The following is a 24745-nucleotide window of genomic DNA, read 5'->3' on the forward strand; positions in this document are numbered from 1 at the left end:
ATAATAAAAATTACTCAGTAGGAAGGCCCTCACTACGCAGTTTCAATTGTTTTAAAGCTACGTGCAACCTTTCTCCTCGGTGCCCCGCCTCCACCCGCGTCCCTTGGTGTACAGCACAACCGCGACTCCGCCCCTCTCTTGCGCGCTCCCCCAAGAGCCCCGCCTCTTCGCCTCAGTCAGAAAGGGCTGGCCCCTAAGCGCCTGCTACCGTCTCGCTTCTATCTCAGCACCACCCAGTCGACCCGGCCCGCCCCGCCCCTTGGACGCACGCGTACTCGTCCGCTAGCGCGTTGGCCCTCACCCGACAACCCCGCCCACTGACGCCCTCCCGCCGCGCCCCTGGCGTACGCACGCCACGCCCCTTGGCACCTGCCCCACCCCTAGGCGCGCGCAGGCCGTCCCCCAAAGCCGGGCTTCTAGGAGCGCGCCCGCCTTCCCGTCGCCACGTGCTCGGTGGAGGGCGGTACGGGGGGCCGAGCCAAAAAGATGTTCTTGCTGCCTCTTCCGGCTGCCGCGCGAGTCGCCGTCCGACATCTGAGCGTGAAGCGTTTGTGGGCACCCGGTCCAGCCGCTGCAGACATGACGAAGGTGAGAGGCAGCGGCTCGCCCCGGGGCCGCCGCGAGAGTCGTGCCCACGGGCGACGGGGACTTGGGGGCGGGGCGAGGCCGCGGTGTCCCGGGCTTCTGAGCCAAGTCGCAGACATCGACTAAAGAGAAAATACCTTGCTTTTGCCGAGCTCGGCTTTGGCAGCCGGCTGCGCGAGGCTGCAGACCCCCCAGTATTCTACTAGGCTAGTGCGGGGGATGCGCTCTTCCTTCTTTTGCTTGAAAGTGCTAGGATCCGAACTCTGAGCACGAGAGATTGATAGCCATAGATAGCTACCGTTACCTGAGCTCCAACTCTGTACCGTGCCCTTATTTTGCGATTTTGTTCAGTCCTCCCAGTAACTCGCGGAATGACGGCGCCAGGATTGTTCCCACCTCAGCTAGGAGGATGCCCAAGTATTGGTGAAGTGAAATGCCCTAGAGTCAGATAGTCACTGGCCTCGGGTTCCATACCAGGACCTCTCTCCTCTGCTGAAGGTGAAGATCAGGAAAACACAGGTCCTCCGGGAGTAAATTACGTGGAAGGGTTTCTAGAGAAAAATAACGTTTCTCTAGGGAAAAGGGCTTTGCAGGGAGATCCGTCTGTTCGTGAGATTAAAAGAAGTGTCCTGCAGAAGAAACCCCATTGTGAAGGTCACTAAAATTTGGTCGTAGGGGGATCTGGAAAGGGGAAACGGCTCCGTGGGAGGAGCACACGCGTGGGAGTCAGGCTTGAGAGCCAGCAGGACTGTCCCTGGCTAGAAGTATTCTGGATAGGGCTTGAGTTCAGGGTGGCTGAGGGACCAGAGGTCTGTCCCCAGTTCTTTTCAGTACTATGGAAATACATCCTGCTCAGGTAACCTGTGTGTTCTGTCTGATCAGTTCCCTACTTGGTTCCCTGGAACCCCAGGCAGTTGGCAGCCTTAGGAAAGTTAGAACCTGGGAAGGTTACCAACACAGAGGAAGCCTTTTTTTTTTTTTTTTAAATAAGACAAGACATGATTTTGTCTAAGTACCAGTGTGATTTTGTAGAAAGCACAGAGGACAGTGAGGGAAGGCATCTGGATTCTTGGCCAGTTCTGTTGCCCCCAGGCTAGTATATCAGACCAGATTTCGGTTTCCTTATCTGTCAAGTGGGAAGACTACATGTTCTTTCCACCTTACAAAGGTGCCCTAAGTCAGAGCACATTTTTAAAGTCATAAATTGCTGTGCAGAGGTAAACAGTGATTCCTAGGTTTACTTCCTTGTTTCAGGTGTTTGGAGTCTGGGGCTCAAGGAGATGAAGGATAAGCCACTAAGTGCTGAGAGAATGTTGTATGTCCCTGACCCTCCCAGTGAAGGTGCATCCTTTTCCTCTCTTCCAGCCTATGAGTTGGCCAGAGAACTTGTTAGTATCAGCAAGTGCAGCCCTTGGCTTTATCGAGATAGTATCCCAGAATATTGCACATTTTTGCATTTGAAGGTTGTAAAGGAGGGAAAACTTACTTCTACTCACCTAGATTCTAGGGCTGAGACTAAGAATGAAATGGACCTAAAACAGATTATATTAACAAGAGAAAGGCATACAAGTTTTACTTCATATTTTTATGTGTCCAGTCTTCAAAAGGGAGAAGACCGGAAGAAGCCTATAGGCCCCAAAGCTTATATACCTTTATAAACAGAGAATGAGAAATTGTGGGAATGTGATTAGGCAAAGGAGCCTAGGGGCAGTCAGTTGAGAGACAGGGACTAGGAAATATGTGGGGGAAACTAAGGGAGGATGAGGGTTATTTTAGTAGGTTTTTTGTACAGGTCCCTTTTGGTATTGGCTCCCAAATCTTATCAGTCCCTGATGATAAGAATGTTCTCTTGCTGGTACAAGGAAAGAAACTTTCTCATGGGAAATTTTATGGCCAGCTTTTGGATGGAAAGGGGGAGAGATCAGAGAGCTGTTTCTGCAGAAAGTGAAGGAAAAGCCCTCTGTGTTGTGAAAGCTCTTGAGAGGGACCATTAAGACCAGGACAGGTAGTAATTTGGCTCTTGTGTTAGCAGGAGTTTGAAACACATAGGCAGGATATGAGTGTAGTTGACTGCTCAGCACCTGCTGCTTTTTTGGCCTTGTTCTTTTGTCCCTGAGGGGGACATGGTTTGGTTGAAATGATTAGCTTTTTCTGGAATTTGGGATCCCTTGAGTCCCTGTCTGGGATCTACTCTACTCATATACACCTTTTTTCTCTTTTTCTCAGGGCCTTGTTTTAGGAATCTATAGCAAAGAAAAAGAAGAAGATGAGCCTCAGTTTACAAGTGCAGGAGAGAATTTTAATAAATTGGTGTCTGGAAAGCTGAGAGAAATTTTGAACATGTACGTATTCATCTTTGGATTTCAGTTTTTTTAATGCCTGAAAGTGAAAGAGAATGTCTTTTGTGTTCTGGTGGAGGAAAATGCACAGAAATACACTGGCCAGGATATTCTTGGTGAAAGTGAAAGTAAGTGTCTGTTGATTGTATATTGGTACTTTGTGGTTCACAGTTCTGGGAAATCAGGCTACTTCAACCCAATCACCAGGGTATTGTGAGAGGCTGACCCAGAAGGATCTGGAAAGTACCAGATTTCCTCAGCCTACCCTCCTGGCTTCAGTTCTTTTCTCCCCACCCCACCTCCCACCTGCTTCCTTCCAAAGTCTCTACCTCTTTAACTCCTCTTCACTTGGGGGGAATAGCCTGTTCTGGGCTAGATCAGATAGCCTCAGGAGGCTGCATCATAAGCTTTGAATTTCAAGGGCTTCTCAGATGTTAAAGGACACGTGAATCGCCTGGGGGTGTAGTTAGAATGCACATTCCAGTTCAGTAAATCTGGTGTGGGCCTGAGATTCTAACTTCTCTTGGATTAGTCAGGGAATGGGGAAGGTAGGAAAAGGTTTGCATTTCAACTCCTTCTCAGCTATGGGCCGCAATTTAACAGAAACAGTTGTCAACGTAGGCCACTGCAACTGCATATTATTTGAATTAGAGATAACCTATTAGTATCTGATAGATGTAGCCTAATAATTAGAATAATTGTCTAACTATTGGATGACAGAATTTGCATCCCCTGTCAATTACCAATCCTTTACCCTTCGACAGCTCCCTGAAGTGCTTTGATTAATTCATTAATCCAAAAGCTAACCTGTTGGAGTACAGAACAGCCTGGCCTTCCTGACTGCATGGTACCAGTGCATCCAGTTCTCAGGCTATAATTGTGTATTGCCAGCTGCTTTGTTTGGAAATTGCCTGGTATCCCATCTGTAGATAAATCACAAAAATCCTCCAAGCTAAACACAGTGCAGTCAAGTCAGCCACTTAGGTTGGTGTCTTACATCTTTTATTAGATTTAAGATTGAGGTCAGCCTCCATCCAGTGCTCAGTCTTCTCTGCATTACCCACCCATGGCACTGCTTTCTATCATTGTTTTAAAATAAGTGCATTAAATCTAATCTGGAAGTTTTTGAGCTAGAATTACTGCATCTGAGAAATCTGAGAGATTTCTGAGAGAGTTCTGCTTTTGATAACATAAGTAGCAAATTTGCAGAAGCATCAGACCACTGTAATAATACAGTTGGTTTATGTCACTTCACAAGGGGACAGAGCAAACTATATTTTTTAACACAACTATTTCTTTTTGTTTCAGATCTGGACCACCCCTGAAGGCAGGCAAAACCCGAACCTTTTATGGTCTACATGAGGTATGAGATGAAGATAAGGTTTATTTGGCAGACCCTCAGTGAACACTTATATGTGCCTAGTACTTTGGCTGTACCATTATACAGAAAATTGTGTGTTGGATTATGAATGAGTTTTATCCCAGTATTAAGCCACAAGCATTGGTTAAATTGTCAAGAGGCAAACTGCTGTCGAAAAGTACTGCATCTCATATTCCTCAGTCTGTAGGCTTTCTTGGTTCAGTAGCCCTGTCTTACAGAAGCAGACATTTGCAGGATCGTCGTCACTCAGCCTTTCCAACACACAGTTATAAAACTTTACCAAGATGTCAGGGCTTAAAAAAATTAAAACAACCAAATTTCTTGGGGAGTTTTGTCCTGTGTGGAGGTTAAGGTGGTTGTGTGAAAGGTCATATACCATTTCATGCTAGAAATGGATGCTTTAAAGATCAAAGTGGCTGACTTTGTATTTTTTGAAACAGGACTTCCCTAGCGTGGTGGTGGTTGGCCTTGGCAAAAAGACGGCTGGAATTGATGAACAGGAGAACTGGCATGAAGGCAAAGAAAACATCAGAGCTGCTGTTGCAGGTTCTTTAACTTTTGAAGTTTACTGTTGTTAAAGATTCCTAAGGGTCACTCTGTAAGATTATCAATCTCAGCTCTTTTTGTCCTCTTACCATCATTATCCTTCCCACATTCATACAAATAACTCTCAACAAATACTCAGTTTTCCTTAGCCAGTATGCTTGGCCTTACTTTAGATATAGAAGGTTAGGTTATGGAATTTCATTTTTATATTTCTTTAGCTTGTGTCTAGGGTTTCAGTACCATTTGTTCCCTCTTGCAGTGTTGGCCTTAGAACTCTTTTTTAGCCAGAAAGTCCTGGTGGGTAGATTGTTTTTTTCTTTTTTTGTAATGTATCCGTGGTGTTGCCCCACTTTTAAATCACATGGAGTCGTAACTATTTACACATCAGAGAAAATGGCTGCAAAGTACAAAGTGCTTATTTATGACTAGTTACAGAGGTGTGTGCCTGTCCCAGTTTGCCACATGGACAGTTTGAAGAGTTGGAGTAGGTGCCTTTGGGTCCTGTCAGGGCTGAGTGGCAGGATGAGGCCTTCATCGAGGAGACTGTGGTTAAAGAAGCTTAGAACACCGTCGCTGAGGCGGGAATCATTAGCTGGATTGTGCTGTGACCCCACGTATATCATATGTGCTTGTTAAATTTACTTTCAAAGTTCATGTTGGGTGATTATTTCATAACTTTTATTTGGGGCATTTTGCTGACTCGATCTTAATAAACGCTGTGTTAATAATGGACTTTGCTCAGTTCCTTGGATATAATTGCAGTGTCATCACTGCTCTCTCATTTTTAATACGGCAAGCTTCTAGTGACTGGGACGCTTCCTCAGGGAACCCTAGTGTTTCAGAAGTGGTATTAGTAATAGCGTTCACTTCCTTGTGAGTGAGACCGTCATTTAATCCATCATTCTTTCCTCCCACTACCACGTGAGGTGAAGTGAAAGTGAAGTCGCTCCGTCGTGTCCGACTCTTTGCGACCCCATGGCCTGTAGCCTACCAGGCTCCTCTGTCCATGGGATTTTCCAGGCAATAGTACTGGAGTGGATTGCCATTTCCTTCTCCAGGGGATCTTCCCAACCCAGGGACTGAACCCGGGTCTCCTGCATTGCAGACACTTTACCCTCTGAGCCACCAGGGTAGACCAATCATTTAATCCATCATTCTTTCCCCCCACTACCATGTGAGGTAGACCAATCATTTATCCATCATTCTGTCCTCCCACTACTATGTGAGGTGTGTGCATGTCCTCACTGTATGGAAAGGGAAGAAGTGAAAGCTCAGAAAGATCAGTGTCAGGGCCGGGATTTGAACCCCAATCTTGATGTTTTCTCAGGACCCCACCCTAAGTCTCTGCCTTCTGCCCTCTGAGGGGTCCCTGACTGACTCTGGTTTTCTGGTTCCTCTGCCCTGTGAAGCCGGGTGCAGACAGATTCAGGACCTGGAGATCCCGTCGGTGGAGGTGGACCCCTGCGGAGATGCCCAGGCGGCTGCGGAAGGAGCGGTGCTCGGGCTCTATGAGTACGATGACCTGAAGCAGAAAAGGAAGGTGGTGGTGTCAGCCAAGCTCCATGGAAGGTGATGGCACGAAACGAGGACCAGGTCCATTCCCTGGGTGCTGATGGCATGGCCTCCTGGACATGAGCTGCCTGCCTTTCAGCGGCCGGCACTGCCTCGTGGCTTGTCTGTGGCTCTCTCATGGCCCTAGTCAGTTTAGGAGTATGATGACTCTGCCTCTTTTCTGCTCCTGGCTGCTCCTGTGTGTGTTTCCCTCCGACTCTCTAGATCCCTTCTCCGTGCTTGCTGGTTCCTAGGAAACTATTCCTGGTTGGCCTCCTGAGGAGGGATAGAACAAGACGACAGAAGGGTCCCAGAAGGTTTTAATGCAGATCATTTCCATCTACCTAGCACCTGCAGGCTCTGTGCTAAAGGCCAGAAATAAGCAGATGCTGGGATCCCGTCCCTGCCCTCCTAGTCTAGTGGGAGACTCAGCTTTGGGCACATTTTTTGAGCACCACTTATACTCCAGCCCTGTTCTGGGTTCAGGAGCAGACAGTGTGAGACCCTCAGGAGACGTGGCGGGGGACAATGGGGGTCTTGTTGGCACCTGTGATATAGTGAGTGAAAATGAGGGCCCTGCGACCCGTCAGCCTGGCTTTGAAGCCAGCTCTCACTTTCTGGTTGGGTGACCAAAATGAAGTGACAGAAATCATTTTCCTCTTTGGTTGAGTAGAGTTGTGAATCAGATCTCATGTGACTTTTATGATCAAAAGGCAAAACCCATCAAGTGTGTGGCACATGGTGAACTCTGTAAGCAATGAGTGTTGTTTTGTCCATCCCCACACCACGTGTGTTAATTCTTGTGGTGCACAAGAATAGCCAGGGTCCTGGAAAGTTGGCCCACGTCCTTTGTTTTGTGAAGCCAACCCTGATTTCCAGCAGGTCGGAGTTCAGGGTCCCAAGCCAGGCAGGGAGAAGGCAGGAAGCTGGCAGTTCTCCGGCAGGACTGACCAGGGGGAGCTCATTCTGCAGTCCCTCAGGCCTTTCTGTGAACACATCTGCTGTCAGATTGGGGAGCAGATTGAGGGCTTCAGAAGTCCATCAGGCCAACCCCTTTTTTCATACAGAAGGGGATTCTAGGTCTCCTCTCACTCGGCTCAGTGGGGGTCATGTTTTCTGGCTTTTATTTTTGTTTTTGGCCATGCCATGAAGCATGCCAGGCCTTAGTTCCCTGACCAGGGATCAAACCCGCACCCCCTGCAGTGGAGACTCATGGTCTCAACCCCTGGACCCACCAGGGAAGTCTCTCCAGCTCTTTATAAACCATAACAGCTGCCTCCCTGGTTCAGATTACAAAGAATATATTTGGGCCCCCTCTATCCATCACTTTTCGTTTGTCTTCAGTAAGAGCCCTACAAAGAATATATTTGGGCCCCCTCTATCCATCACTTTTTGTTTGTCTTCAGTAAGAGCCCTCCTTGCAGGCTGTGGTCAGTGTTCTGAGAGGCTGTCTGACGGTGACCTTGTGTTTTCTTCTGCCAGTGAGGACCAGGAGGCCTGGCAGAGAGGCGTCCTCTTTGCTTCTGGGCAGAACCTGGCACGCCGCTTGATGGAGACACCTGCCAACGAGATGACGCCAACCAAATTTGCCGAAATTGTTGAGGAGAATCTCAAAAGTGCTAGTATTAAAACAGACGTCTTCATCAGGTAATTCAGGATTATACCATAGACTCATATGATGCTAGAGCCAGATGGAGCTTCAGAGATCCTAAAATTCAGCTCTCTCACCATTCAGAGAATTAACCTGAGACCAGAGAGGTAAAGTGACCCTCTGGCAGGCACACACAAGAAGGGGTAAGGGTTCTTCAGTTTGAGATTTATTTCTGTCATATCTTGCCTGCTTTTGACAGTGTTGTGACGTCACACTACATTTTGTATGTGTTTTGTAACAGTTTTATTGAAATATAATTCATATAACATGCTATTCACTCATGTAAAATATACAATTCCGTAATCTCTAGTATATTTACAGAGTTGTGCTGCCGTCACCACAATCAATTTTAGAACATTTTCATTACCCTGAAAAAAGAATCTTGTACCCACTCCTCATTTCCCTTTTCCCTCAGCCATCAGTTCATAGACATTTGGGGTGTTTATACTTTTTGGATGGACTTCCCTGGTGGCCCAGATGGTAAAGAATCTGCCTGCAATGCAGGAGACCTGGGTTTGATCCCTGGGTTGGGAAGATCCCCTGGGGGAGGACCTGGCAACCCACTCCAGTATTTTTGCCTGGAGAATCCCCATGGACAGAGGAGCCTGGCGGGCTGCAGTCCATGGGGTTGCAAAAGAGTTGAGTGACTAAGCATAGCACATACTTTTTGGACTGCAAATAATGCTGCTGTGAGCATTTGTGTACAAGGTTTTGTGTGGACATATGTTTTCATATCTATTGGGCATGTACCTAGGAATTGAACTATTGGATCGAATTGTAACTCTATTACCTTTTTGAGGAGTGTACATATTGTGTTTAGTTTTGGTGAATTCTTTCTGTCTTTTCTCTTTTTTGACATAAGTGAATAACATAGCATACCCTCCTAGCATGGAATGAGAATCTGCCTGGTAGATTCCCTTAGCTAGATCAGATACCAGAGCTGGTGTTGCCTGGCTGTCCTGAGGTTTGTTGTCAGCAGCCTTGCTGTTGAACCTAAAAGGCTGCACCTCTAGGCTTTCTGCCATCCTTGGGAACTCCCCCTAATCTTAAGCAAACCAAGTCTAAGTATTTGGGGATTTATAATGAAAGCAACTTGACAGATATTTGCTTCACCTAAAGAATCGTTTACTATCATAGTTGCTAATCAAGAGTGTTTACATTTAAAAGGATTCATCACTATTTAATTGTGATTAGAATTCATGTTTTTTTCAGGGAAACTTCTGTGATCTAGATAAAGAAAATGTGCCGTCTATAGAAAATGCAGTATTGGAGCTTGATAAAATTTCTGGGATGGTTGCTGTGTATTTTGTGGCAATGTTTAGTCTCTAAAAAGGTGTCTTGGTGAAGACTGTTCCTTGTTTTATTTAAGGAGACACCAGAGCTACGTTTTGTCAGCAGATCGTGGCCATGTGGCCACATGTCTTCAGTAACAGCACCCCTTGTATGCCTGGAACTTGGCATACAAAGATGGGGGTGGTTCTTGTCCTCAGACAGCTGAGGGCTTTGCAGGAAGGAATGGGAAGGGAAATGGTATAGAGGGTGCTGCAAGAGCAGAGAGCTGGGGAGAATTGTGGAAGAGTTGAAAAGGTTTGCCAACAAAAATGGTGCCTGAGCAGTTCAGGGAGGTGAACAGACGAGAGAGCAGGGCAGAAGCACCTATGCAGTGGCCTTGGGAAACCACAGGGCTTGAGGTGGAGCAAAGGAAACTCAGCCAGAGATGGGGCAGGTCAGGTGGGGAGAATGTAACCTATTAAATTGAGGCAGCTGCATCAAACTCACTCTAGCGTTAGGTGGGTATAAATCAAAGAGGTACAGACTGTACTTCCAGAAGGGCAGGACTTTAGTAAAACATCAAGCACTAGGTTTGTGATTAAAAATGCCCACATTATACAGCCTCGCTTCTTTTGAAGTGAGTTTCTTTTAATTGTCATACCTTCCATTTTTATATTCTTTTCTCTCTGAAGTTGGGTGGCCATCTCTCTATGATGAAGTTCTAGTTTAATAGTTTCAACAATTTCATTCACCTGCTTAGTTCCTCTGGCTAGGCAGGTGCCAGAGGAGCATTCCTCGAATGACGTTGTTTCTGGTCTGTCTGTAGGAGGGTAGAAGTCTTCCCTTGGCCTAATTACTGTGGCCAGAAATCAATACAAAGCCCTTTTGTGCCCCTAGCCTTTGACTATACAGTGTTACCTGACATCATATTACATACCATACGTGAATTCTTCTATAATTCTACAAGTAATCTTTTGATGGAGATGTCTTTTCTACAGCTAATCTTTTGAAGGAGGTGTCATTAATCTTATTTTGTAGATGAGGAAACAGATTCAGAATCAAGTGACTGACCCAGGAATATACAGAAAGCAGATAGGAGGTGATAATTGAAGCATTAACATGTATATATTTTCAGAACTTAATGTGTATATATTTTAAGAGCTTGTGTGTTACACTGTTTTTTACACACAGATGAGTTTATTCTAAGTTATTGAAATAGAGCAATGTGTATTTACATTTTTCATTTCCTGCCTTGTAGACCCAAGTCTTGGATTGAGGAACAGGAAATGGGATCATTTCTAAGTGTGGCCAAAGGGTCCGAAGAGCCTCCAGTCTTCCTGGAAATTCACTACAAAGGCAGTCCCAATGCAAGTGAACCTCCCTTGGTGTTTGTTGGGAAGGGGATTACCTTTGACAGGTACTTATTTATTGTATCCATGCTTTGTATTTTGGTGAATGCTTTGTATGTAGTTGTATTATTTGGTGTGTGATTTGCTTCAGAAGTATGGTGTTTGGTCAGATCTTATGTGTTACTTTAAATGTATTAGGTCACCACTTATAAAATGCACACTGTGTGTCAGAGGCTGTATTAGGGCATTTTACATATATTAGCCCTGATCTTACCCCAGGAGCTAGGCGTTGTGGATGTTCTGCAGGTGAGGCAATCATGACTTAGGTTAAATGATTTTTTGAAAGCTCTATAACTAATACTGCCATACATTTTGATTCTTTTATGGGGATGTTAAAATTTCCAGGTGGATAAGGTGAGGCAGCTGTGTGGATCATGCTGTCTTCCCTTTGCTTACTTCAGCTCACATTTTTTGCTGACCAGTCTGGCTTTCATTAATCTCCTTAAACCAGCAGACCCCAACCTTTTTGGCACCAGGGACCGATTGCATGGAAGACACAGACTGGGGGGCTGGGGGGTGGGAGATGGTTTTGGGATGACTCAAGAGCATTACATTTATTGAGTATTTTATTATTACATCAGCTCCACCTTAGCTTATGAAGCATTAGATCCCTGAGGGTGAGGATCCCTGCCTTAAACCATAAGTGTTCCTTAGAAATGGAAGCTCACTCTGGCTATTTCAACCAGGGAGAAACTGAGTTGGAAAAGATGGTCTGAGTCAGTATTTCCCATGGAAAGCATTTGCTACTGAATACTGGTTTCTGGGATGCTAATTAAATGTGAGACTTGAAAAAGATAACTTGATTAAAAGTCTAGGTTAGATAAAACGAATAAGTTTTTTATTTTGTTTCAACTATAGTACTTCTTGGGGGTATAGAACACAGCGTTTTCTAAATCTTTTTTGTTTTTAATTGAAATATAATTAACATCTAAATTTCCTTTTGAAGAGAACTTGTATCTCAGGAAATCATGGTCCATAGAAACTGCTTTAGAAAATGCTGCTAAAGATCTATAAAATGTTGATGTCCCCTAGTACATTTTTGTACCCATTCAAGAACTCCATCTGAAATGTGAATGAATCCTGCCCTTACAAGAGAGTTTCTAGGTACTGTGATGCCTGTGTCCTGGGCAGATCTGACCGCCAGAGTGGTCTTCCGTATACTAGCAGACTGCAGTGCCTCCTGTGTTTTCCTTTCATTGGTTCACTTCCTCTCATTTAAAGCATTGGTCTCCAAATGATCATTATTTGGCCCATCAGTAAAAGATTTGAGCTCATACTATTGAAAAATATGCATATTTATATATATCATGTGCATATACTGTTGTATTAAAGTGTGTTTTATAAAACACTACAGCAGAGAATTCTCTGGTGGTCCAGTGGTTAGAACTCAGTGCTTTCACTGCTGGGACCCAGGTTCAGCCCCTGGTCAGGGAACTAAGATCCCACAAGCCCCATGGCACAGCCAAAAATGAAATAAAAAGAAACATTACAGCAAATAAAAATTAGATAATGAAAGTTGTTCTTAAATGTCTTGCTAATTGTGACAGTTTTATACTATCATCGGGGTAATGTCAATGCAAAACTTTTATGCTCAGGGTGAAGTTGTTTGTTCACTTAAATCTGTATTTCAACTTTTTGTTATGGGGATATTTAGCAAGGGTGCTCAACCTAGTCTTTTTGGTTTAGAGAAGCTTCCTAGAAGAAGTGACATTTTTAGCTTAAGATGTGAAGGATAAGGGAGTTAGTTCTGTGGGGAGTAGGTCAGGGAAAGAGCCAGGTGAAGGCTGCGGATGGGAAGAAAGAGGGGAAATTCCTAGTACTGAAAAAAATGCCAGGGCGGCCACGATAGCACATGACTGGGGCAGGGGTCAAGGCACAGCTGGAGACGTTGGCAGAAACTGGGTTGTTCTGGATCTGGTTAGATTTTGGACTTTGAACAGTTGAAAGTAACTGAAGGGTGTCTAGCAGAGGGAAAGAATGACATTAGAAATATATATATTTACAGTAAAGTTCACTTATTGAGTGTTCAGTTTTCACCCATTAAGTGTTCAGCATAGTGAGCTTAACAAATGTGTGCACCCCTGCAACAACCACCTCTATCACGAAAATAAAACATTTCTCCAAGGCCCCAAAAACTCCCCTGGGAATTTTGGAGCGTGCTCTTTTGCACTCATCCCCTTTCTCACCCCCACCTCAGATGACTGGTCATCTTTCTGTTATTGTAGGTTACTTTTGCCTCTTCTAGAAATTCATTTACAGGGACTCTTTTAATAAAAAGACCAGCCTCTTTCTCAGCATATTATCTTTGAGATTTAACCATGTTGTTGGTCATATTCCATTGTAGGGAAATACCAGCATTTGTTTATCCAATCGTTGTTGAGGGAAATTTGGGTTGTCCCAGTTTGGAGTTATTAATTATAAAAGCCAGCATCATCTGTAAGGCTTTGTGTGGATGTTTGTCTTCCTCTTAGTTAAATACCTAGGAGAGGAGGGCTGAGTTGTATAATAACTACATGTTTAATTTTACAAGAAACTACCAAACTTTTCCAAGGTGATTATACCATTTTGCATTCCTACCACCAGTGTACAAGGTTCTAGTTGTTCCCTGTCCTCCCCAGCATTTCATGGAGTCCGTCTTTCTAGTTCTAGTCACTCAGGGAGTGTATAGTAGTATTTCTTTGAGGTTTACTTTGCATTTCTCTAACTAATGATGTTTAACATTTTTAAAATGTGCTGATTAGCCGTTGGTACATCTTCTTTAGTGAAGTATCTCTTCAAGTCTTTGCCCTTGGCAAAACACTTACAAGAGTGTTTGTCTTACTGAGTTATATGTTTTTTAAAATATATATTCCAGACATATATCCTTTACAGTGGTGTCTTTTGAAGAGCAGTTTTTATTTGCAGTGAGGTATAGTTTGCAACTTTTAATTTTATAGTTTATACTTTTTTTTGCCGTATATAAGAAATTATTGTCTATGCCAAGTACTTGTGTTCTTCAGTAAGTCTTAAGGTTTTAGGCTTTAAGGCTGTGATCTATTTTGAATTTTTGTATATACTTCTAAAAAGCATTTGAGGTTCTTCTGCTTATCTTTTTTTTTCCATCTGTTTGTAAACATTTCTTAGTTGTATGGGTAATAAAGTGAAGGGGCAAGGCTGCTGTAGGACACTTGGATATATAGGAGCTGGGCAAGCATCTGAATCATTGATGGTGGGAGCCTCAACTAGGATGGATGTAGGAGAAAAAAAATGGGTGGATTGGAGGGGAATCTAAAAAGTAAGCAAAGATAACTGGTGGTTATTCAGAACGATAGTCCTGTATGTAAGAGTGGAACTCCCTGAGTGGAAGCAGCCTAAAAATAGATAGAAGGATCAGTGTGCTCCCCTTGCCCTCATGGGGTTATCTCTGGACTTCTTGGACCAGGAATGTACTTTTCTTATTCTGAGCCAATGGATAATCTTCAATTCTAGGTGTATAAATGACAACCATCTAACTATCAAGTATTTTGGAGGTGAGTGAGAATTAGGGCCTGATTTCTAAGGTGAGCAGATGTCAGAGCAAGGAGTTGACTCTCTCTCAGCAGGGCAAGTCAGCAGCAGAATCCAATTAGAGCTCAAAGTCAGAGCCCCTGCCTCCTTGCCCAGCCTGTGAAGCAGGTCACCCTGGGTTCTTATAAACCAGCAGCAGAGAAGTCCCTTGTTGGTTCCAGAAGTCTGCTGGGGCAGTGGCCTGGGTTTCTTGTGGATTGAAGCCTTTCTCTGCCCCTGTGTTTAGGCACTGTCTTAAGGCTTTAGGCTAGTGTCTTCCTGTGCCTGTGGGTTGTATTTTGCTATCTGCAAGATCTGGTGTACCTTGGGACTGTCAAAACCAGTTTCTCCTGTGTCTTCCTAGGAGTTGAAAGGGGATCCTACCAGTCTTCTGTGAACTTGTCTGTTTTTCCCTAACAGCTTGTGACCTTCAGGTTCAATAAGTTGATCAATTCATATAATTTGCTGTAAAGACAAATCTACATGAGTGTCCAGAGCTCAGACAGGATTTAAGCAGCATTGACTGTATGATGTAGTAATGTTTCCAGTGGCAGTGCTAACATTTCATTCAGATAGAAATAAAATGAACCAAGATACCCCCCCCAACCCCCCGTATTTCTGGAATTACTTTGTGTCTTTTATAAAAACCATAATATTATCTTTTTAAATGGTGAAATCATTCAGATTCTCAATTTGGAAATTTCTTGGTGCTTGTATGAGGTAGTTCACCCCACACTTTTTGAGAGTGCTTCTAGCCCCCTCGTTTGCACTTAACATGGTACATTGTCCTTTCCCCCCAGTGGTGGCATCTCCATCAAGGCTGCTGCAAACATGGACCTCATGAGGGCCGACATGGGAGGAGCTGCCACTATCTGTTCAGCCATCGTGTCTGCTGCCAAGCTCGACCTGCCCATCAACATCGTAGGTGTGTGGGCAGCTGTCTTGGAGAGCTTCTAGAATCCAGTCAAGTGGTAGAATGGAGACAACAAACACGGTTTCCTGTAATCTGAAAAGATCAAGTTAAATGGTTTTCATCAGGCAGAAGCTCTGTTTAGCTAAGTGTTGTCTTAACTGGCAGAGTTAAATGTATTCTGCATTATGGGCAGTAACTAGAATTGATTGTTTTACTTCTGCAAAATGTGGTTAGCAGTCAGGGGCACATAATGTCAAGTTTGCAGTTTACTCCAACGGAAAATGCCCGATAAGTAGGGTAGTGATTATCTCATAGGGTTGCAGCCGATTAAACGCCTTGACATGCAGAAAAAGTGCTTGGGACAGAAAAAATCCTCCATTTGCAGCAGTGATTTTTGTAGTTCAGAATGCCAGACACAATGCTGGAGGTTTGTCATGTGTCAGAGGGGGATGTGGAGGTCGGGACTAAGATTGAATTGGCTTGCCCAGTGTCACCTCCATTGCATGAGAAAGTTGGACTGTCATCCAGGTCTGTCTGACAAGTCACAGACATCATGATATGTCACCCCTGCATACTTCTGCTTGTATTTCCTAAGAACAGAGACATTCTGTGTAATGATAATACCATTATCATTCCCAGGGATTGATACAGTAACCAAATTCAAACTGCCCAGTTGTCCAGAAAATGTTAGTTTTATGTGTGTGTTGTATACACAAGCATTTATTTCTTTCTATTTGGTTTTGAAATCTTGGAGCCACTCAAGGATCACCCCTTGCATGTAGTCATCATGTCCCTTTAATTTTCTTTACTCCAAACCTAGTCCCGCCCCACCCCCTTTTTTGCCCCTTTCTTGGAAGTTTTTAAAGGTTCAAGCTTATCTTGTGATATTCTATGATTTGGATTTGTTTGGGTTATTTCTTCGTGATAGAATTAGACTTCTTTGGAAAGAGTGATGTGTGCTTCCTGTCACTGGTGCATGTAATGCCACCTGAGTCATTGGTGATGCTAAACTCAAATATTTAGTCAAGATGATGTCTGTGACTGGCATCTGTTGAGGGTCTGCTGTGACCTTGGTCCCATGGGTGGCATATTTGGACATAGCACACTCCATGTTCCTTCATGTATTCTTTTTTTTTTTTAAAAAAACAGGTTTGGCTCCTCTTTGTGAAAATATGCCCAGTGGGAAGGCCAACAAGCCTGGGGATGTTGTTAGAGCCAGGAACGGGAAGACCATACAGGTTTGTAGGTGGATGACACAGCCTCCGAGTTCTGCTGTTCCTTGCCTTGAATGGGTGCAGAGTGCGGGCCCCATTTAGGGAAGGGCAGTACCTTTATTATGAGTAGCTTTTCGTGTAGTCAAACGTATTTCTTTATGGGAATTTTAAGATTGTTTTCCCTACCTTACTGTTCCCCCTACTTTCTGTATGCTATACACACAGCTTATGAGTTTGCAGCCAGCCCTGCAGAGCAGGCCAAAGTGGGAAAAGTACAGGCTGTTTTCTGGATACACCTTTGATGTGGTAACTTTTTCCATTTAGCAAAGTGTTTGAGAAGAAAACAAGTCCTGCATCGTGAGCACTGCATCTGGGGATGTGGCAGCAGATCCTCTGCTGGGCATATGCATGCATGCACTACTACACATAATGACTAAGCGTATTTAAAAGACGAAATATATTATATCTAATATAGCTGAAGTTGCTGCAGTTGCAAGAGTTCTCCGGTCTGGAGATCCAGGCTGCTGCTTTAGTGTATCTTTCTTCAACTCTTTCACCTTTTTGTTTTTGAAAATCTTGACATTTTCCCCCTCCTGTTATAAACTTAATGGTAATGTGAACTAGACACTTCTCTTTATTTCAGCCTCCAAAGTCATCAGCATTCGGTCATCAGCTCTGATACAGGGATTATTAAATTATATTTGCTCTTCAGAGTAAATATATTCCTATTTTAATGGTAGTATATTTTTTATAATTGATGACAAACATCACAGCAGCGTTTTTATACTTCTAAACTGAACACTGCTCTGAGTGTCTAGATTTTGTATTCATTGTTTGTATCATCTTATCCTTTTAGTCTTTTGACCTTCCTCTTTGCAGGTGGATAACACCGATGCTGAGGGGAGACTTATCCTGGCCGATGCGCTCTGCTACGCTCACACTTTTAACCCAAAGGTCATCATTAATGCCGCCACCCTGACAGGTCAGACAGTGTGCTTTTCCTGCTTTTGTTTGAAGAAAGTCTCATTTGTTGCCTTCGAGTGCACACATTGTACTTAGGGCATTCATTATTTTGCTGAAATCTGGCGAGCTCCATTTGTATTCAAAGATCTTTCACCAAAAGAATTATTCTGCAGTTGTAAACTGCTTTGAATCTTAGGTTTAGTGGTTTCGAAACATCCCAGGCTATACTTTAAAAAAAAGAAATAACAAGTGGATCAGATCAGCCCATCCACAGTGACAGCTAAAAATGATACAAAGCAATGTTTTCTGTTATGGTTGCCATTTGATACAGCTCAGAAAAGATTAGTGATAAGTTCCCAAATCAGTGGTTGCTTTTATTAATCATGATGGGCTACCCAAGTAGCTCAGTGGTAAAGAATCGCCTGCCAAAGCAGGAGACTCAGGTTCTATCCCTGGGTCAGGAAGATCCCCTGGAGAAGGAAGTGGTAACCCACTCCAGTATTCTTGCCTGGGAAGTGCCATGGACCAAGGAACCTGGCAGGCCACAGTCCATGAGGTGCAAAAGATGTATCTGACGCGCCGGAGTGTTTTCTGAACTTTTGTATTTGAGTTTATACAGAAATAAAAACACTGGGGTGAGGGGTGGGAGTGGCAGGGTCATGTATCAGAGATGGGGCCGTGTAATGTGTTTGTTGTGTGAAGCATGTTGACTTGAAGGCCAACATGGGGGTGGCTCCCAGATGTGCTACTTCCTAGTCCACCAACCTTGGGCTGGTTCCCTGACACCCTCAAACATCAGTACATGGGGACAAGTCTGTTTACCTCTCAGAGTTTTGAAGATTGGAAGGAGTTTCTGAAAAGCCTCTTTTAATACAGTGCTGGCATGCGACAGGCTAGACCATCAGCTCTATGGGGTAGCGATAAATATCTAAAGGGATGACAGTGGTCATTACCTTATTGCAAAAGCTCAATGTTCATAATCTTTCATCCAGCAGTTTACTTTAGGGATTCATTGTGTCTCTAGCTCTTTTAAGATTAAAATTCAGATCATTTTCACCTTTTGATTTTAATTCTTCTGGTCATATGAGCCTTTAACAGAAAATCAGTTCATACTTCTTTTGTATGTGATTCTAACAATAGTCCATAGATTCATCTGCTAAAGACTCCTTTTTTTTTAAGTTGGTGTTATAGTATTTTTATGGTCTTCTGTCTCTGTTCAGTTTAGTAAACACTTTAAGCTGAACAACGGAGGTTCTAGGGCTGGTGTTTGATGTGCAATGCTGAGGTGGGTGGTAGTACTCTTTCTGTAAATGAGGAGTCACAGTGCCTCCCCGCGCCCCCCCCCCATCCTTTTTTTCCCCAAGCTTGGGGGTATGAGAGGGTGTGAAAGTTGGATCTAGATTACCAAGGGCAGCCTCATAGGTGAGCCTTCAGGTCACCCCGGCCATTGTCCTCACTGAAGGGTCTTGATGATTCGCTTTAGTTCCCCAAATACTGATTGAGTCCCTTTTGAGTTCTAGGAGCTGGTACTTAAAGGAGAGGGTGAGAACGTTTCCAACCAGAGTTCCTAGCAGGAAAAAGAACGTAAGCTTTTAGAAGGAGAAGACCTCATTTTAAAATTTGTGCTGCCTCTTAAGAGCATGTGACTTTGATAGTGTCTAAGTGGTCTCATCTGTAAAAGTGGTATAATAGCACCTCATTGGCAGGGGCTGGGGGCGGGGGTTGCCTGTGTACATTAAATGAGATGATACAGGTGGTTGTGCCTGGCTTGGCACACGCTGGACTGATGTTATTGACCTTTAAAGAGCGGGCCTGTAGCAGACTGTAGGAGCAGTGGCTGCTCAGTGGGTGCCATTCAATCATGGTACCTCTCGTTTTCTTAATGCCTGTGCTTAGGATGGAATGAGAGTGGTAACTTCAGCACCTTCCTTGGAGCTTTGATGTTTCTTCCATACTCTGACAAATTTTGGTAACACGGAAGAGTTAGTGTTTAATACAGCTTCAAAAGTGCCTTGTAAAAGAAAATGGGAAGTATGCCCCCAACAATGGTACTTCTGAAATTGATGGTGGTACTAGTTCTGTGATTGTGTAGAAAGTAATTGTTTTCTGAGATATGTAATGAAATCATCTCTAGCGCCATGGTCCCTGTTGGATCACATTAAATATTTATGTCTCCCATTTTCTCTTCCTTTAAGAGAGGATATCAGATCACATTCTTGTTTGTGGCCAGTGCTTATCTTCTCTCTGAGAAATTCAAACACTGATGCAAGGTTCTTGTGGAGTTGATAGGAATGTTTTAAGGACAAGTGAATAAATACAGAAAAGGTCACTAACTTGAAAAGTAAAGTATTCATGAGTGTGTATGTGTAACTGAACATGTATCCCACCCAGTCATATAGACAGACCACAGGCAGTGAGTAACCAGCACCCACCATAGTATCTGGGATGTCGTAGGTGTCATGAATAGTTATTGACTCAGTTGGCCCCTGTTTAATTCCTGTGAATGGCTGGGAATATGGAGGTGGGACATACAGAGGTGAGGCCCGCATCCCTTGGACAGTGGCCGTCAGCGGATCATCACACTGACCAGCATAGAGGAGCCAAGTTAAAAGGAGTTCATGAGAGCCTGTGTATCTGGGAATTTGACTGGTACAGGAAGTCAGGCACTGTGAGAAGTGCTGCTTGAGCTGGAGTCTGAAGGAGGAGGCATCACCGGGTGGAGGAAGGAAGGAAGAACATCCTACAGAAGGCACCCCTCAAGGTTGGGGTGTGGGGGCGGTGATGAACAGGACAGAGAGGAACAGAGTGTGGTGGGGTCAAGACACTTGGGACCCACGTCCTGGTAGGCACCAGTCCCCTGCTGGCCTTGGCACGTTGCGGGATTTAGTCTGCAGCCAAGTGCAGCAGGAAGCTATGAGTGGGGACTATGAGATAGTTTGCTCTGCGAAAGGGTCCTTGGCCAACAGTGTCCCAACCACAAGGGAAAGGGACCAAGGAGAGGTTGGCAGGCCAGGTGGGCTGGTGAGCAGTGTGTGGTTATTGACTGTAGATGTGTAAGTGTGTGTGTTAAGAATGAGTGTGTTTGACCTCAGTATTACCTGTTGCATATAGGAGTGCAGGTGAAACCAGTTTGCCCATGATTTGATACTCATTGATGATGGTTAATGGGTCCTTGTATGTCCATTATATTATTCTCTTGGCTTTGTGTATATTTGAAGTTTTTGACAGTACATTTTTTTTTAAAACTATTACCATAGTCCAGTGGTAGATGATGGTGGTAGCCATGGTGAAGGGAAATGGATAGGTTTGAGAGATAATTGGGAGGTAGAGTAACAAAAGCCCAAGGAACAAATGACCCAAACAGAGTTGCCCAAATGTCATGCAGAATCACGGGCTTTTACATATGGGTCACTGTTATGTTTGCAGTAGCATAATGTCTAAAAATACAATGTACATATCTTAATTCAAAAATACTTTATTGCTGAAAAATGCTAATTAACCATCTTTTAAACCTTCTGTGAGTCACAGTGGTAAGGTCAAAGAACACTGATCACAGATCACAGTAACAAATAAATGAAAAAGTTCCAAATATTGCAGGAATTACCAAAATGTGACAGAGACACAAAGTGAACAAATGGTTTAGGAAAATGGCTCTGATAGGCTTACTTGACATAGGATTGCCACAAACCTTCAATGTGTGAAAAATGCAGCATCTTCAAATTACAGTAAAATGGAGTGTAATAAAATGAGGTAGGCCAGTACCTCTACGTAGTGGACTTGTAAAATCATTAAGAATACTTCTAATGAATTTGTTTATAAAAGAAGAATAAACATTTAAAACATAAGAGTAAGAACATGTACTTGGACATGTACAGTGTGGTCTTAGTTATGGGTTTTTGCTTTTAGTTTAGAAGAAATTTGGAAAGAAATATTAAAAATATGTAATGGTTATACCTGGGATGAGATAATTGGTGATATTTGATGTTTGCTTTTTTGCATTTTCCTTAATAATTGAAGGTGATTCTAACTTGAGAAACTAAAAAGCTAGTAAATATATACAGTAAGGATTTGCCAACATCATCTTTTTTGAAAATGAGGGAGACATTAAAATAGTGTTAAAGGCTAAAGTTTTGGCCTGCATAGCAGTAGAGAAACCCATCTTGCCAGGAGAGACCGGATGCTGACCTGAAGGGCTGTGTCTTGCAGGTGCCATGGACATAGCTTTGGGATCTGGTGCCACTGGGGTCTTTACCAACTCTTCTTGGCTGTGGAACAAACTATTTGAGGTAAGAATAACAGAAACACCTGAATTATGGAGGTGATTTCATTCCTCTAGCCTTAGAATGCTGTATTTCTTCAACCCTGAGTTACAGGGATTTTTATGTTGTAGAATTGTCTTCGAAATGATTCCATAAACTTGATTCAATGTGCTTTTCTATAAATATTTAAAAATGATAAATATGATGCCACATTTCTGCTCAGAATGAAGTGAACATGACTTAAAAATATCCCTGATGTAGAAAAGGGTATGAGGATAGCTTTGTAAAAGAAGGAATGGCCTTTTAATGAACACATGACATGAGTCAAATAGGAGGGTATGTAAATAGGGCTTGCTCAGGTTCCTTACTGGACAGTGAGGACGACAGTTTCTGCTGCTGTGCTCTGTACCTCCACCCAGCCCTTTCACAGCAGTTTCCCATCACTACCCCCACACTCTTCACTGCCATCAGCTTTCCCCAGTGACACCACTCTGTTAGCCTCCCTTAGCTTGTCCAGAGGCAGTGTGTACCTCTGGCCTCTTGGTGACACCCTGCTCTTGGCTTCCACAGTAGTCTTCTCTTCTGGTTTCCTTTCTTGATGACTTCTGTTTCAGCCTCCTTGGCCAGATTTTTCCTTTGCTTGGCCCTTTGGTTGACTTCCGTTCTGGACCTCACGCTCTTACTCTGCACAGTGTTCATCGGGAATCCCGTCTATTCCCGTGGCTTCAGCTGGCACCTCTCTGGCTGCTGTCTATCCTAAGCCCCAGGCCCTGAGCATCCACTTGGCTATGAAACAACTCCATCTGGCACCTCATTCTTTCAACAATTAATGGGAGCTTACTGTATACCAGCAGGGACAAATACAAAAGGTTCCTGAATACATTCTTGATGTGGTTTAAGGTCCTAAACTTCTCTTTTAAACTGCTTCCCTTTCACTTCTGTCATCTTGCCATTTGTGAAGCCCCTCTCTATCTTCTCCAGCCTCTGAGAGAAACTCAGCCCTGTTGTCTCCTTCCAGGTAGTATGTGGGGCCTCTCCCCTCCTCTGTACCAGGCACACATTGTCCTTCTGTATCATAAACATTGAAATAACAGTCAGCAGTTTATACAGCCTACACCCTCTCTTCCTGGAGGTAGTCACTTTCAACCCTTGGTGGATTCTTCTGTTAGTTATTCTGGAGTCTCAAAATAACAGCTTACATTGCTGCTTCCTGACTTTTCACTTTTGGCTCTTTCCGTTGACCACAGTTTATCACGACAACCTTTACCCATTTCTCCTACTAGCCTTTAGGCTCTTTGATGACTCAGATATTAAGTATCTTTAGATCCCCAACCCCTGTTGGTGTTTAGCAGTTCAGCAGATGATGGATGGATGGATGGATGAATGAATGAGTGTGTAAATGACATGAATTAATGAGGTCACTTTATCTTAGTATCTGGCCTTTAGTAGTATAGTTCTAGGCACACCACGGCCACAAACATCATGAAGACTAGTTCACCCTAATCAAACCAGCAAAGCCTGTCTGCACTACAGGATACCAGCTTATTCATTTAAACTGAGACCCATAATATTAGTTTGATAATTTCAGCAAATGCCCTACAATTTTGTAGGACTGTTCTATAGCATTCCTGGCTTCTTCTATAATTCTTAAGCTTTTTAATTAATTAAAATAATTCTGGAATCTGTTGTATTTGTCATGTTTTAGAGTAATAGGTCAGAACCTGCTTCATCTATTCTGCCAACTATCATACCTATTTGTTCTCTAGGCCAGCATTGAAACAGGAGACCGTGTCTGGAGGATGCCTCTCTTTGAACATTACACAAGACAGGTTATAGATTGCCAACTTGCTGATGTTAATAACATTGGAAAATATAGGTATGTAAAATAAACTATAAAAGTACATTTTTACAATCATTATTTGCCAAAATGAGCATTTTCAGTTTTAATCTTTCACAAAGGTTTAGGTATCCAGTTTCTTTTCAATGTAGTGCTCATAAGCACTAATTTCTGTCTTTTATTTTCAAGGTGTTTCCCAACTGGTTCTCAACTGGTTTTTGCATTTTCAAATCTACAGGTCATTTTAAGCAAATGGTAAGGGAAGGAGATGGACAGTATGGTCATTACCACAAGAAAAAGAATTTATCCTTTATGCTTAAAGCTGTGTCTAAAGATAGGTATCGATTTCTGGGTTAACTTCTTTAAAGGTCTCATTGGCTTGACTTTGCTCTCTAGTCATAGAAGTCACTTAGCAAGAATGGAGGATCTTAATAGAACATTCAGTGTGTATTTAATGGGGTTAGATGTTGATTTTTGTCTTTCTCTTCAGATCTGCAGGAGCGTGTACAGCTGCAGCATTCCTGAAAGAATTTGTGACTCATCCTAAGTGGGCACATTTAGACATAGCAGGTGTGATGACCAACAAAGATGAGGTTCCTTATCTTCGCAAAGGCATGGCTGGGAGGCCCACGAGGACCCTGATTGAATTCCTGTTTCGGTTCAGTCAAGACAGTGCTTAGTTCAGATGCTCTAAAATGCCTTCATTCTGTCTTAAATGGGCAGTGGAATTTCAAAATACTTTTGAATGAATAGATAAAAATCTTTTAAGGGAAACAAAAGATGGTATTTAAAAACAGAACGAAATGAAATTTGTATGCCTTGATTTTTCATTTTATGCAGAGATTTATAAAGGTAAAGCTAGTATCTTGGCAAAGATTTTTAAGATAGTCTATAAAATGATGATTTTTAAAAGCTATCTAATCACTTTTCAGAGTATATGTTTTTAATTGAGAAGCAAAAGTGTACTTCCGATTTGTGATGCTGAGAATATGAACAAACTAAAAGTTGCTGTGCGATTGTCAGAAACAATAAATCCAACTTTTGGTGCTCTCTGGTGTGGCTCTCATATTCACTTTTATTACTATAAAACCCAGTGATGCTATTAATATAATTTGTCTCTTCTGGCTGTGTTACATAAACTAAGTAATTAAATTGGGAAATGATGAAAAATGTATTTTCTCAATGTTAATAACTTTGGGGCACTTAGTGATGAATTTGTGAGGCAGGTACCATTACCCCCACATTACAGAGGAGGAAAATGAGACACAAGAGAGGGTTAGTAACGTGCCAGTGACGTCAC

The 24745-nt window shown here is 43.2% G+C and overlaps 1 protein-coding gene across 2 annotated transcripts; it reads left to right on the forward strand.

Annotated features, from left to right (window-relative positions):
• Positions 1–414: 414 nt before the first annotated feature.
• LAP3 (leucine aminopeptidase 3) lies at positions 415–24494 on the forward strand. 2 transcript variants are annotated; one of them, XM_010860198.1, is made up of 14 exons: positions 415–588; positions 2812–2927; positions 4233–4287; positions 4746–4851; positions 6261–6420; positions 7885–8049; positions 10584–10742; positions 15060–15184; positions 16322–16410; positions 17266–17368; positions 21556–21635; positions 23375–23484; positions 23635–23700; positions 23936–24005. In XM_010860198.1, coding segments are annotated over exons 1-14 (1437 nt in total). In that variant the 5' UTR covers positions 415–486; the 3' UTR covers positions 23937–24005. The 2 variants fall into 2 exon arrangements, with proteins under 2 accessions (XP_010858500.1, XP_010858499.1); XM_010860197.1 differs by lacking the exon at positions 23635–23700 and having other exon boundaries at positions 23936–24494.
• The last annotated feature ends 251 nt before the right edge of the window (positions 24495–24745 follow it).

The sequence above is a fragment of the Bison bison genome, unplaced genomic scaffold, assembly GCF_000754665.1.
Source record: "Bison bison bison isolate TAMUID 2011002044 unplaced genomic scaffold, Bison_UMD1.0 scf7180017864464, whole genome shotgun sequence".
NCBI lineage: Eukaryota > Metazoa > Chordata > Mammalia > Artiodactyla > Bovidae > Bison > Bison bison.

Excerpts from the sequence above, each read along its gene's own strand:
- LAP3 (XM_010860197.1), top strand. The coding sequence starts at position 487 with ATGTTCTTGCTGCCTCTTCCGGCTGCCGCGCGAGTCGCCGTCCGACAT. Across the intron at positions 10,743-15,059 it reads AAGGGGATTACCTTTGACAG|TGGTGGCATCTCCATCAAGG; the intron begins GTACTTATTTAT and ends CTTTCCCCCCAG. Across the intron at positions 23,485-23,935 it reads AATAACATTGGAAAATATAG|ATCTGCAGGAGCGTGTACAG; the intron begins GTATGTAAAATA and ends CTTTCTCTTCAG.